At 31.2% G+C, this 14,495-nt stretch overlaps 2 protein-coding genes across 2 annotated transcripts; both read left to right on the forward strand.

Moving 5' to 3' along the window:
* Positions 1 to 428: 428 nt before the first annotated feature.
* On the forward strand, positions 429 to 2,264 carry LOC110912156 (protein PSK SIMULATOR 3). The gene has a single exon (XM_022156827.2). It carries the CDS (start codon positions 685 to 687, stop codon positions 2,068 to 2,070), a length of 1,386 nt encoding a protein of 461 aa, XP_022012519.1. The 5' UTR covers positions 429 to 684; the 3' UTR covers positions 2,071 to 2,264.
* A 6,543-nt stretch (positions 2,265 to 8,807) lies between these two features.
* LOC110914017 lies at positions 8,808 to 9,545 on the forward strand. Its single transcript, XM_022158828.2, has 2 exons — positions 8,808 to 9,222; positions 9,333 to 9,545. The coding sequence occupies exons 1-2, from the start codon at positions 9,025 to 9,027 to the stop codon at positions 9,543 to 9,545; spliced, it is 411 nt and encodes a 136-aa protein (XP_022014520.1). The 5' UTR covers positions 8,808 to 9,024.
* Positions 9,546 to 14,495: the final 4,950 nt, after the last annotated feature.

Below are 14,495 nucleotides of genomic sequence, written 5' to 3' on the forward strand. Positions count from 1 at the left end.
AAGTAGTGTCAAGCAATACCCTCAATCCATGCCCCGACTTCAACAAAACTTTTTTTTCTACAGTGAAAAAGATGATAAATGCTACTCATAAGTAGTGGACTACCTATAGTAATAGATAGTGATAATATTAAAAGTAATAGTAGATATAGTAGAATGGATAGTGATAAATGTATAAACCATGGTATGCTATACGTTCTCAACTCTAATTACGTTTCTGCACAATATGCGGGTAACTACGATTCTAGTTTTAACTTGTAGAGGTCTTCAACTATAGAAGGGCCCAAACAATAACAAAATAAAATCTAGTTACTTTAAATAATAATAAAAAACATTAAATCCTAAAATAAATAATAATAAAAAACATTAAATCCTAAAATAATTCACCTTTTTCCCAATATAAATTAGAAAACAGTAATGGTACATGAACATCCTTCCTCCCCAACACCAAAAGAAAGATATTATTCCATCTCTCCATTCTAAAACAATAATAATAATAAAGTTGACACTCTTCCACCTGCATGTGGCTTTCATCTTTCTCAGACAACCCATGAGCTTCACTTCCTCTTCAATTTTCAATTCAATTCTTTAACTTTTTCACTTCTTTTTTGCAAACCCATCTGCACTTCTTTTATCTCCAAATACCCAATTGAAATTTCAGTTAATTCAGTCTCCACAAACCTCAACATGCCTCTTGAAACATGGCTGTTCAAAGTCAAGAAAACCATCTCACAACGCCTTGATTCAAGCCGTGTGGTTAAGAGATCAAAGGTGGGTGTGTTGGCGTTCGAAGTGGCCGGCATCATGCCGAAGATAACCCACATGTGGCGGTTTTTTTCGGATGAGAATATCGATTGTGTTCGCGAACAATGGACATGCCTAGAAGGTGTTCGGAAAATTGTCTCAAACAAAGAGCAGATTCTTCTTGGTCTCGCGTGTGCGGAGATGGTGGAGAATGTTAAAGGTGTGGCTATGGTTGTGTCCAGGATGAGTGAGAGGTGTGAGGACTCGAGTTTACGGTGTTTTGAACATGTGTTTGATGTGTTTGCGAATACGGGTCATGACCCGTATGGGTGGGTTTTGAGCATGAAGGATATGGAGGTTAAGGTTAAGAAGATGGAAAGATATGTTGCAACCACTGCTACACTTTATAAAGCTATGGATGAGTTGACTGTGGTTGAGAATAGTTTAAAGAAATGTTTACATAGCAATAGTAGAAAGGATCATCAAGAGGTTGTGAACAATACAAAGCAACAAAAGATTCTTGATCTCCAACAAAAGCTTGTTTGGCAAAGGCAAGAAGTTAAGTATGTGAAAGAGAAATCTTTATGGAATGCGAGTTTTGATTCGATAACTTTGTTGTTAGCCACATCATTGTTCACAATTTTGTCAAGAATTAAGGTCGTTTTTGGTATCGCGCATGGGTATCCCAACGCTCTCCCTCGCAGCCTCTCGGCCTCGGCTACTGTCTACCCGTCGGATCAAGCCTCAAAAGATTGGAACTTGGTATCTGGGCCGTTGATTAAAAGCGCGAAACATCAAGAAAACATTGAAATCTCACATGGGTTTTTCGAAACAAACTCAAAGATTCTAACACCAGCATCAAACACTTTAGGTTATGCTGCTTTATCTTTGCATTATGCTAATTTGATCATTGTGATGGAGAAGATGATAAGATCACCTCAACTGGTTGGTCTTGATGCAAGAGATGATCTTTATTCCATGTTGCCTAATAGCATAAGATCTTCGCTAAGGAGTCGATTAAAAGGTATTGGGTTCAGCGCGAGTGATCCGGTTCTTGCAGGAGAATGGAGAGAAGCTTTAGGGAAGATATTGGGTTGGTTGTCACCATTAGGACATAACATGATCAAATGGCAAAATGAAAGAAGCTTTGAACATCAAGATCTCATGCCAAAAACAAATGTTCTTCTTTTACAAACCCTATTTTTCGCCAACCAAGAGAAAACCGAGGCTGCCATTACTGAGCTCTTAGTTGGCTTAAATTATATTTGGAGGTTTGAAAGAGAGATGAATGGTAAAGCTTTGTTTAATTGCATCATACCATCTAAGTAAACAACTTTTACACCTTTCTTGTTCCCTTCATAGATAGTTTTATTCTCTAGATTAGTTGAAATCAGCTAATTCAGATTTGCAAAGATTTGTATTAGTTCCCCAAAATGATCTGTAAAGTTTATTTGTTGTATAGATATATGATTGTATGCATCCATATAAATGTAATCTTGTGAATGGAGGAATTGTTGAAGCCATCATGAAGTGCACAATATTTGTTTGTTGTTTCATGCATGTATTTTCTTTATGCAACTATGCATACATGTAAAACCAAGTGGAACCATATGAAATATCCCACTTTATTTTAGTTGTGAAATATAGCCACAAAAATCAATATGATCTCATTCTTTTGTTCTTGGTTTTTCCTTTTTATACTTTAATTTTTCTTTTAAGAAGTTCTCGAGTGCGCGCTAGTTTATCCGATGTTCCATATTCGTCGAGTTTAAGATCTGTTGTTCTACTCTACGCGTTTATTTGTGTTGTATTGTATAAGAACATAATTAGTACCAACCACAGTACAACACATCTACTACTTCTAATAAAACAAAATAATCTTTAGTCACTTGTCATTAGCTTAAGCCAATACTTGCCATGTGGCATTTAATTAATACCTCATTTTCTCAAATGACCGCCAAAACACATCCCTCATGCCTTTTTTTTCTTTTCCTTCTTCTTTCTTTAACCTAATTAATGTTCACCGTTTCACACAATCAACTCTTCATCTTCACTCCAATCTTCTTCTAAGAATACCATCGGTTTCCATATAACAATGAATTATTTCACTGGATCTACATATATAGATGGTTCTACGTTCTTCATCGTCTTCATCTACTTCTTCTTTTTCTTGATTCGATTTCAGAATTTCGAATATCGATGTAAGTTGTTTTTGTTAAATTCCTTCTTTAATCATTATTCATGTGTTCCTTCGTTTAATTACTGTGTTAAAACTATATTTCTGTTGATTTAACCCTAAATCCGATTTTCATTGAAAATCTGTTGATTTTGGGGTTTTAATATTATGTTTTTGTTATAGAATATGATGTTTATGCAAAACCCTAAAACCGATTTTCATGTATAATATTGTTTATTTCTCATTTTTATTTATTCTATCAAGTATATACGAAACCATAGATCCGATTGTTATGGAATATCTTTGTTAGGTTTTATTTGAATTGATGTCTAATAAGTTTTATTTGATTGTGATGCTTAATAAGGTTTTGATTGTGATTCAAAACCCTAAATCCGATTGGGATTGAAAAATATGTTGATTTTGGGGTTTTAATTTTATGGTTTTGTTAAAGAATAAGTTGATTATGCAAATCCCTAAAACCGATTTTGATGCAGAACATTTTTTATTTCTAATGTTTATTTATTCTATCAAGTTTATATGAAACCCTAGATCCGATTGTTATGGAATATCTCTCTTAAGTTTTATTTGAATTGATGTAAAGTAAGTTTTATTTGATTGTGATGCAAAATAAGTTTGTGATTGTGATGCAAAAGCCTAAATCTGATTGTGAGGGATTGTGATGCAAAAGCCTAAATCTGTTTGTTTTTGTGAGGGATTGTGATGCAAAAGCCTAATTCTGATTGTGATGCAAAATAAGTTTTATTTGATTTGATTTTGTATTCTATGAACCTCATTCGTGTATATCATTGTTACGAATTATAGTTTTTTATTTGATATGATTCTGATTATGTGTTTTCAGTCTGATTTATTGGTTATGGTTATGTTATACAAACCCTGATTCTGATTTTCATGGAAAATCTGATGATTTTGTTTTTATTTCACATGTTTATGTAATCTAGGAACCTCCGTTTATATACTGTGTTAAAACTGATGAATGATTTTTCGTGTTAATGTTGTTTTTTTGCTTAACGATTTGATATTGTGATCGATCATCGGATTATGAGTGTTGTGTTTGTAATTTGTTGTTAGGCTAGATAAATTTGTGGAAATTTAGAAGTGTTTGGTTGTTTTTTATTTCATTATATTGTCGAATCTTTGCTCCACCTTCCTATTGTTTTGTTTGAAGATTGATTGAATATCATATGTGTTCTTGGAGTTTAATGGTTTGATCCTTGATGTTTGACAATTTAATTTCGGATCATGATAACGGTTCGGTACTATCCATCAGTTTGTTACAAAATTATTATTGTTAATTATTATTTCCTTATTTAGAGGATAGATAATAACTTGATTTTAAATTCAAAAATTTGATTTGGATGATAATATGGAAGTAAACGATTTGGAGTTAATAACATTAATTGGATTTCCTTTTTAGGTGGGTTCAATGTACCTAGACATGTTAGTTGTTTAAAATTTAAAATTTTATATATAATTTTGATTAAATTCTTCCAACATATTATAGTAATTTTAAATTTAAATTATATTTGACTTATTTTTAAATAAAGTTACCTGAAATAGAAGTTGACTACATTCATTTTTTATAATTGCTAATTATCCCCTAATTTTTAGTAACCTCTAATCAACAATTATTGGTTTCTAAATAACGAATTAGATTCAAATTATTCAACAATTATATTAAAAACATTTATTGATTGTTATTATATATGCTTTAAATCGTTAAAATAATAGATACGGAATTGACTTTTGAACTTTCAGTGTATTTTAGATGATTATGTCCCTCAAGATACTAGCATTTGTATGTTTTCAAATATCGTTTTAATTATTAGAATTCTGTTTAAAGAATATATTAATATTCTTAAAAAACGTCAAAAAATGTGTTTTTAGTATTTTTGGTTGATAATTTCCTTATTTAGATGGTAGATAATAACTTGATTTAAAATTAAAAATTTTGATTTGGAGGATATTATGGAAGTAAACGATTTGGAGTTAATAACAATAATTGGATTTCCTTTTTAGGTGGGTTCAATGTATCTAGAAATGTTAGTGGTTTAAAATTTAAAATTTTATATATAATTTTGATTAAATTCTTCCAACATATTATAGTAATTTTAAATTTAATTATATTTGACTTATTTTTAAATAAAGTTACCTAAAATAGAAGTTGACTATATTCATTTTTTATTATTGTTAATTATCCTAATTTTTAATAACCTCTAATCAACAATTATTGGTTTCTATATAACTAATTAGATTCAAATTATTCAACAATCATATTATAAACATTTATTGGTTGTTACCATATATGCTTTAAATCATTAAAATAATGGATGCGGAATTGACTTTTGAACTTTCAGTGTATTTTAGATGATTATGTCCCTCAAGATGCTAGCATTTGTATGTTTTCTAATATCGTTTTAATTATTAGAAGTCTGTTTTAAGATTATATTAATACTCTTAAAAAAGTCAAAAATGTGTTTTTAGTATTTTTGGCTCATAATTCCTTATTTAGAGGATAGATAATAACTTGATTTTAAATTTAAAAATTTGATTTGGAGGATAATATAGAAGTAAACGATTTGTAGTTAATAACATTAATTGAATTTCCTTTTTAGTTTGGTTCAATGTACCTATACATGTTAGTGATTAAATTCTTATTTGTGTGTTTTTAATTAGGGGAAATCTTGGTTTTTGAAATATGTTAATTCGTTTTTAGGAGTTTATGGATCAAAGTAGTTGGATAAAAAGTCAATATGGATTCAGGCTTTCGATTCGGTTGACCCAAATCATTTTTAATTTAGTAGTATTTTCATTTGCTTGAATAAAATGATCTATGATATTTTGGCATGTTTTCAATATTTATATTATCTGTTTGACCCACTTATAGAGAAAACATAACATGAATCACAACTTATAACCTTTGATACTATTATCTGCAATTCTTGATTTTATGGCTTTTAAACGGGTAGCCATGAGGTATTATCATTTGTCATCTAAGTGAATCTTATTTGAGTAGTAACATGCCAACTTCATTAATTTTCCACTTCAAATACTTGGCAATTTCTATGGTTTTTTGAGGTTTGTTTGTTTTTAGTTCATGTTCTACTTTTATTTTTCCTTCTATAAATCTATAATATGCAGGGCTGTAACCGTAATGAATGAAACATTAAAGCATGCCGAATGCTTGCCGACTCGGACATGCTTTGCCATGACGCAATATTGTGAAGGAACCCTTGACGCCATCAGGTGATTGTGCAATTTTGGGTGTGTCGTCGTTCCTTCACAGAATTTTGGATATGTATTTTTTTAGTTTTCTATCTTTTGAGTTTTTACTTGCAAATCCTTATTCTAATTCAAGATAATGTGAAACATTTTTGAGTTTTTCTTTGTCGTTCCTTTGTTAAAATAATCATAAACTTTATAGGTTTCATCATTTTTTTTTTTTAATTTTAAGAATAGTCATTGTGTTGTCTTTCATCTTTTGCAACTTTTCATTTTCTTTAACACATCCAAACATGTCTTCCATGAAATCTTTGAACAGATTATTAGGACACTGGTATCAAAAGGCGCTGGATCTGAATCTTATGCAGGTTTTCTTTTGATGAGTTAGATATTTACATGATAAAAACCATGTATTTTATGGAAACAGACTGAATTAAAACTATATTGAAGCTTTGCAAATTTTTAGGCCCTTCAAAGTTGTTCATGTTCGTCAAAGCTCCTTTTTCTTTCAATATGCCTCTCCACTTTCTTCTCAAGTGTGATTATAGATTCAATAAAAAGGTAATGTTTAATTATCGAAACATTTTTATTTGAGCATGTTGATGGCTTCAAAAGACCTATATTATTTTAAGTACTTTTAGAATGACCAGCTCTTTTTAAATTATTAAATCGTATCGAGTTTTCTTTACTAATGGTTCCTCTTATGAGCAACTTTACTAATAAGTGATAACATATATATTGTATATATTCATACAAATCTATAACCTAGATCTTGATACTGGACGTTCATATTTATTTGTTTGTTATCTATTTTTTTTGCCACATTTACAACTCCATCTAGAGTTTCAAGTTATAGTTGCTTTTAGAGGTTGCAAGATTAGTGGGATGGGTAATTGGTCAAAACGGGTAGTAGGTTTGGATCATATGTGATGCTGTCCTTTTACAACTCTATTTAGATTTACAGGCTACACTTGCATGTAGAGGTGGCAGGTTGGGTCACATGCTAAAACAATTAAATTTTAGTTGCTTAGGCAAAGCTTTTTAAAGGCGTTTGGAGGAAAGGATACTAGAGTTGACCAATCAAGTCAAGGTAAGACAAACAAATTTTATCAAGCTTGGATCTTTGACTACAACAAATGATCAGTTCGAAATAAAAGCAGCCTGATATTTTCTAAATGTCGTTACAATTGATCATTTTATCTTAAGGCTTCCTAATCGCTTAAATACACTAATTTGCAGTTTCTCCTATAAGTAATAAAAATTCTTCTTATTGTTGTGGCCTTATAAACTCCATTTCCTTAGTCATGTCATGAACAAGATGTAACTGAAATCTGTGGTATTGTTTTGCTTGGAGTGGTCTGAACCTTTGATCATATTTGCTTTATGCAGTAGCAACTGATCTATGAAGGACTGGAGAGGCGAAAGATCGGTTTTTTCAGCATTATTCCTATCGGCACCAAAGCTGCCAAGGTATAGACCCACATTTAAAACATTCTCAAACTTACATTGCTTCATTTATTACAAGTTAGGAGTGTTTTGTTTTAAAAAAGACCAAGTTCTTATCAAATGGATATAAAACACAACCCAAATGGGTTTGAGTGAAGAGTCAAAAAGTCATGACTCTTCAACTTTTAACATAAACAAACTGAGTCAGTTGAAATAGGGTTTGTATACTAATAGTTTTTCATCCATATTTATAAACCTTTTGTAAAATAATAATGCACAAAGTGTAATAATTAAAGACAATATTATCACATTAATAACATGCATTTAGAAGTTTTATGCACAGTTATGATGAACCACAACTCAAATGGGGTTGAGTACCAGGTGAAAACGTTAAACAAGTCCTCTTAACACAACTTTTATTAAATAACCGGTGCAACAAAGATTATTATTATTACAATAATAGTTGTAATTAACTACCTATTTGATCCGTTTGAGATAAGAGACAAATCACATGGTTTAGCGACTCATCTTTTGCTTATTCTAGCATCTGTCAATTTAAAAAAACTAAGATTGTAAAACATATTTCATTCCTGTTCTTTGTAGGTTATCGAGAAAGTTTTGCTAGCCCCCAATGGCACATTGAGCCAAATCGTCTTCCGTGTGACAACCATGGATATCTCGGACTTGACCATGAGAATTGAAAGGTCGTCTACTTATGACTAGGACAAGGCCGCCACAAGCAACTTTTGAAGGTTTGTAAAATGAAAATAATCAAATTATCTTTTATCCGTTATAAAAGGTTTAATGTCATCGGGAAAGGTGATTTGATGAAGGTTATACGAAGCCACTAGGTATTGTTTCTCGAATGGTTGGTCTGCTATGGTTCGTGATGTTGGTCTGGAGGATAAAGATGTTATTGTTTTCCATGTTGTTGATGCTCAGATGCTAAAGTTCACTCATTTTAAGACTGATTGTCTTTCCGGTGTTAAAAACAAGTTTTTTTGTAGAGATGTTATTTCCCGAGAACGGTAACTTGGTAATTTATACCTTACTACATAGGATGAAGAACCAACTGACCTTTTTATTGACGATTGCATTTATTCTTTATTTAGTGGTTGCCGAAAGAGTTTATGAACAGGTATTTCAAAACCAACACTTTGGACGATAACTTTACAATTCGTTTTGGAGATACATACACGTGGAATGTCAAAGTGAATAGGCTCTGGGGATCGAACTACTTCATTCAAGATTTCTCACAAATCAACAAAGAACTTCATCTCATATCAGGTGATGTAATCGTTTTTGAGTTGGTTGCGAGACGTATTTTCAACATTCTGGTTTTCCGTCCTAATGGAATATAGTCTGTTGTTCCCGAGGTTGCCAATAGTGTTGGTGTTGAAGAAGAGGAAGACACATAACAAATGGATATTAGTGAAGATTTGTTATTAGACGGCGAAAATCAAGACATGGAAGATGACATTGTAGACGTTGAACATGATGTGCCAGTCATTGTAGCGGATCCTGTGTTGGAACCAGACTTTGTTGACATCCCACATATTCTGGTCGTTGTTCATCAAGCCAACCAATACGAACTAACATGGTGTCCATCTTTTCGTTTTGTAAGTTTTTCATACTCTAAATGCTTTATTTTAATATTATGTAATGCTTTGAAGTTTGTATTTTGTTTATTAGTTTTTTAATTTGTTTATTTTATCGGACTGTAATGCAGCGGTTCCCAAAGGCATTTGCAGCAAATGTAGATATGTCTGTCCTTGATGAGATGGTAGTTCAAACTGAAGACGGGTTTTCAATGACACTAGAGACCCGGCAAGAAACAGTACGTTGGAAAATGCTGCAGGCTGGGTTGGAAAATGGAGCTCAGTTTTTGCTGCGATATTATAGGGATCAAAACACGTTGCGAATTCTTAATCCGAACCCCTAGGTGATGTATCTATTGACAGATAGCGTCAGAAGTAAACAACTAATATCGTTACCAAGCATGTCGTATGTGTGGTAACAGTTTTGGAACAATTATTACTATATATGTTTTGATAACAAAAACTTAATGTGTAACGAACATTATGTCGATGTACTTTTGGGATGTGCTCAAGTGTCTCAGAATATTAGGTTTAACAATCAAAGTTTAACGATTCTACGTTTAAATTATTTTATGTGTTTAGTTGGTGTTTAGCCACCCGCGAAAGTCGCGGGGTCTTAGGCTAGTAGTATTATATAGTGCAAATCTTAAAGCAGCTAATACACCTAAAAGTTGGTGTTTATACAATATAGAATAGGGGTAAGTGCATTTAAACATGATTATATGGAATCTAATCATTTTTGTTTAGCAGCTTATCAATTGCCATTAAAGGGTACCTGGCTTAAGTGGATTATATTATAATGCATATATTATTATTTATTAAAAGCTTAATAAAAATATATGGATTTTTGAAAGGAAAAGGATCAAAGTGGAGTTTTGGTCTCTTTCATTTGTTTGGTAGGCCTTGTCTAGTAAGTAGTAATCATTATTATTAATGTTAGTGATTGTAGAAGAAGTCTTTTTCTTTCTGTTTGACTACTCCATTATTCTAAGAAAGGGATTTTTTTTAAACAATGCTTTATTAGAAACCATCTCAAAATATAGTAGTTTCTCTAACAAGCCTTTAAGTTTTTTTGTTTCTTTTTGTTTTTTTTTTTTCAGTTTTTAAACAATGCTTTATTAGAAACCATCTCAATATATATATAGTAGTTTCTCTAACAAGCTTTTTAAGTTTTTTTTTTTTTTCAAAATTATTGTTGACAAAAGATTGGTGTAACCATTCAACAATTTTTCTTCATAATTCTTTTAATTTTTATGAATGATCAAATATAATTTAAAAACACTATTATTATTATTTATTTCATAAATGATCAAATATAATTTAAAAACACTAGTATTATTATTATTTCAAATTATTTGTTAAATAAAACTTTTATTTCATAAATGTTTTCTTAACGTATGATCCTTTATATAGCAATTAAATACACATGTAATCTGTTTTTATATAAATAATTTAACATTGGCATCTCTAAAAGTAACTATTTAAATATTTTGTTATGCATAACACTTTTATTTCTGTGTATTACCGACAGATAACTTGCCAAAAAAAAAAAATTAACATATTATCACATATTGAAGAAGGAAGATCTTAGCTATATATCAGTTTATCACCATGCCAAATTAATAACTAACAATTAATTGAATTTATGCTTTCTAGGTAATAATGAACCTTCTAAACTAATAAACAAGATGATGCCATTCAATCCTTATCAAGTAATGCTAAAGTATCTAAGGAATTTTGTGGACACATGCTTGTTTTTAATGGGTGTTGGCTCCCTCTCATACTCATGGAGTCGTGGTGTGGTGTGGTGTGGGGGCATCACCAATGGCCCAAACCCAAAGTGCTTGTCATCATCTATCTCTATCTACTTTCTTTATATTGAACTACTGTCAAGCCATTTTAAACGATTTTAAGGCCAAATACATATATTTTTTAATTTCTAAAACCAACTAATATTACACTAGTAGTGTTTTTATTTTTAAAAATGATAATTAGTTTGAAATTTATAAATAATCAAACAAATTAGATCACATAGTTTTTGCTATTATTCTACAACTTACTTTCAACAACCCTTTTAGCATTTCTTGGTTGTCACACTAACATGGTCATACCCCCACAACCCCACCACACCCCCACCCCCACCCACATGACCACCCAAAGAAGCATTTACACAGTCAAGTATGGTGGTGTCATTTTAGGCTTTATTTTGTTCCTATTCTCCATCATTGTCTTTCAAAGTGAGATTTGTTAGCTATAAAGAAATGCTACCATATTAGCAAAGGATCCAAGGAGGTGAATTTATGAAAAAACACATACAAAAGCAAGATTCTTTCTCCATATATTCTCAACTATGGTAAACCTAGTGCCCTATCAAAACAATATCCATTTCAAAGTTGATTTTTCTTAAAGATAGGTAGATTAATGTTACAAGAGTTAACTGTCATTTTTGTCCCTGTAGTTTGTCCAATTATGCCAGTTCATACCAAATTTCAAATTTGTACCATTTCCGTCCCTGACATTCTTGAAACATGTCAGTTCCGTCCAAAAAAACATGAGTTAACTGTCATTTTCATCTCTGTGGTTTGTCCAAATATTCGATTCAACATTAGTTTTTTTGATGGAACTGACATGTTTTAAGAAAGTCAGGGACGAAAATGGTACAAATTTGAAATTTGGTCTGAACTGACATAATTGGACAAACCACAGGGACGAAAATGGCAGGTAACTCATGTTAGAAACTTGTGTTTTTTTATTAATTCTTTCACAAATTGATGTTTTTATACCTTTTTCTCATAGAACTGAATACATGATAAAATCTGTTAGCCATGTTGGTGAGTTCATAAGTTAAGTATTCATAAACACTGCTTAAAACTATAATATAACATCATGCTAACTGAAAATTGTTAGTACCATACACAATAATTTAATATCATACATACACAATAACGGGCATCATCATTGTTTATTTGATTCTATTATTTCTTTGTCTTTTTTATTTGTGGTATCTTAGTCGTAGTTCTCTATGTAATGTTAGTTGGATAGAGTGGATGAAAAATCCGATTATAACATGTAAGCATTCACATCTGTTCCATCATATTTTCACTTTAAATTACACTAGAAAACACTATATTTTCTCTCTCATTTTCAATTAAATAATATTTTTTATACCTTTATCATTATTTTTTCTCTCTTCTCCACACACAACCACTTTCAAAATATATTAAAAAATTATAGAGGGTGAACAGTGTCCCCTCAAATATACAGATGAACAGTAACATTTTCTCTCTCCCACACTCACAACCACTTTTTATACTCTTTATATTATAAAAACTCTACACAAATAATTTAATGGCATGGATGTAAATGCTCTAACAGTTTTTAGTTTTTCTCCCGTGTTAGTGGTTTGCTAACCGGATGAGTCATTTTATAAAGTTTTCCTTAAAAAAAAAATATCATACATAAATAACTTTTGCCACTAAAGGCACTTTAACATTCTCATAAGAAAATGTGTTTGTCAATTAAGATGCCATACACTCTTTCAACTACAATGTCATAACTTTCACCCGATTTTAGTTTGTTCATTGAAGAAACTAGGCTCCGCCTCAACCATTTTTGTGGCCTAAAGCAAATTAAAAACTTGAGGCCTTTTTCCAAAAAAATACTATTTGAGAAAAACACTCATTTGCCCGGGCTTGGGACCGACAAAATAAACTAAAATGTTTATTGTTGGCGAAGTTAATTTAAATATTTTTTGTATTTTTATATATTTTTTGTATGTGTAAAGATAATTTCAGAGCCCAAATATCATATATAATTTTTTATTTTTAAAGCTGGAGGCCCTATTTATTTGAAGGTCTAAAGCCCAAGCCCTAAATACTTAGGCTTGGGGCGACCCGGGAGGAAACTATGATCCACCAAAAGAAATGGCGACTCACTTTAAAAAATTTATGACCTACTTTGATTTTATGTGACACACTTGACGCATCCACAACTTACTTTGCGCTTCTACGACTTACTTTGGGTAGAGATCTATGACTTAGTTTGCCCTCGTAGAAATGTATTCCCAACATTATATATGTTGACTTGTTATATGGGAGGGGAGATTTCCCCTCGTGACACCATCCTCTTTTTTTCACACTTTCTCCTGTTTTTTTCTCGTTTTTTCTAAAATGCACGGTGTTGTCCCAATTTTCCCGAGAGTTCCTCAAAACAAAATGCTATTAATTTAATTAAACATTAATTAAACACTAAATATTAAAAAATTATATATATAGTGAAGGGTTCAAATAAGAAGAAATTTTTTGTAAGAATAAAAAAGAACAATCTTCAATCAATAAGAATGCTTCTTTTTTACTTCATTTAATTTTTGTATTTAATATGGGTGTAAGGGTATATTGGTAAAATTAGATAGATCATTAATTGTTAGTCTTCCTTTTTAATAGCTAACTAAATTAAAATTGTAACTTATTTTCAAAAAATTATATTTTTTCAAAGAAGAAAAAAAAATATTTTAAAGTGTAGGATAAATTATGAGGTGTGTAGGATAAATTACGAGTTGTGTAGGATAAATTTCAGTATGTGTAGGATAAATTTGAAAAACGTGTAGGATAAATTTTGATGTGTCTAAGCGAAAAATTTTGTGTGGAGGATGATAGTCTTTATGACTAATAATTAGTCAAAAATAATAATAAATGAGATAAGAGAAAAACTATTTAATGTTTTACAATTGTACCCTTTGTTCTTTTTCTTCTCAATTTAACTTTCTTCTCAAATGAACCTCCCCCTATATATATATATATATATATATATATAGGGGAGGTTCATTTGAGAAGAAAGTTAAATTGAGAAGAAAAAGAACAAAGGGTACAATTGTAAAACATTAAATATATATATAGGTAAAGAGTAAAATACAAATGCGCTTATCGTACGATACGTACGCGATCATCCCAGCCGTTCGATCAGGTGCAGATCTGGTGCGAATTCAATACATATCGCATGTGAAAAAATGGTTAGCATGGGGTAGTGTGAAAAATGGCAGGGGGTGTGTAGATGGACAAAATCGCATGTGGAAGATTTGAATATCGCATGTGAAAAAATGGCATGGGGTAATGTGAAAAATGGCATGGGTGTGTAGAATCGCATGTGGAAGATTGAATATCGCATGTGAAAAAATGGCTAGCATGGGGTAATGTGAAAAATAGCATGGGGTGTGTAGAATCGCATGTGAAAAATTGAATATCGCATGTGAAAAAATGGCTAGCATGGGGTAATGTGAAAAATGGCATGGGGTGTGT

The sequence above is a fragment of the Helianthus annuus genome, chromosome 15 (genome assembly GCF_002127325.2).
Source record: "Helianthus annuus cultivar XRQ/B chromosome 15, HanXRQr2.0-SUNRISE, whole genome shotgun sequence".
Taxonomy (NCBI): domain Eukaryota; kingdom Viridiplantae; phylum Streptophyta; class Magnoliopsida; order Asterales; family Asteraceae; genus Helianthus; species Helianthus annuus.

Bases quoted from the DNA above. Each gene is read 5' to 3' on its own strand.
- LOC110912156 (XM_022156827.2), top strand. From the start codon at position 685: ATGCCTCTTGAAACATGGCTGTTCAAAGTCAAGAAAACCATCTCACAA.
- LOC110914017 (XM_022158828.2), top strand. From the start codon at position 9,025: ATGGATATTAGTGAAGATTTGTTATTAGACGGCGAAAATCAAGACATG. The intron at 9,223-9,332 runs GTAAGTTTTTCA...ACTGTAATGCAG, and splicing joins GGTGTCCATCTTTTCGTTTT to CGGTTCCCAAAGGCATTTGC.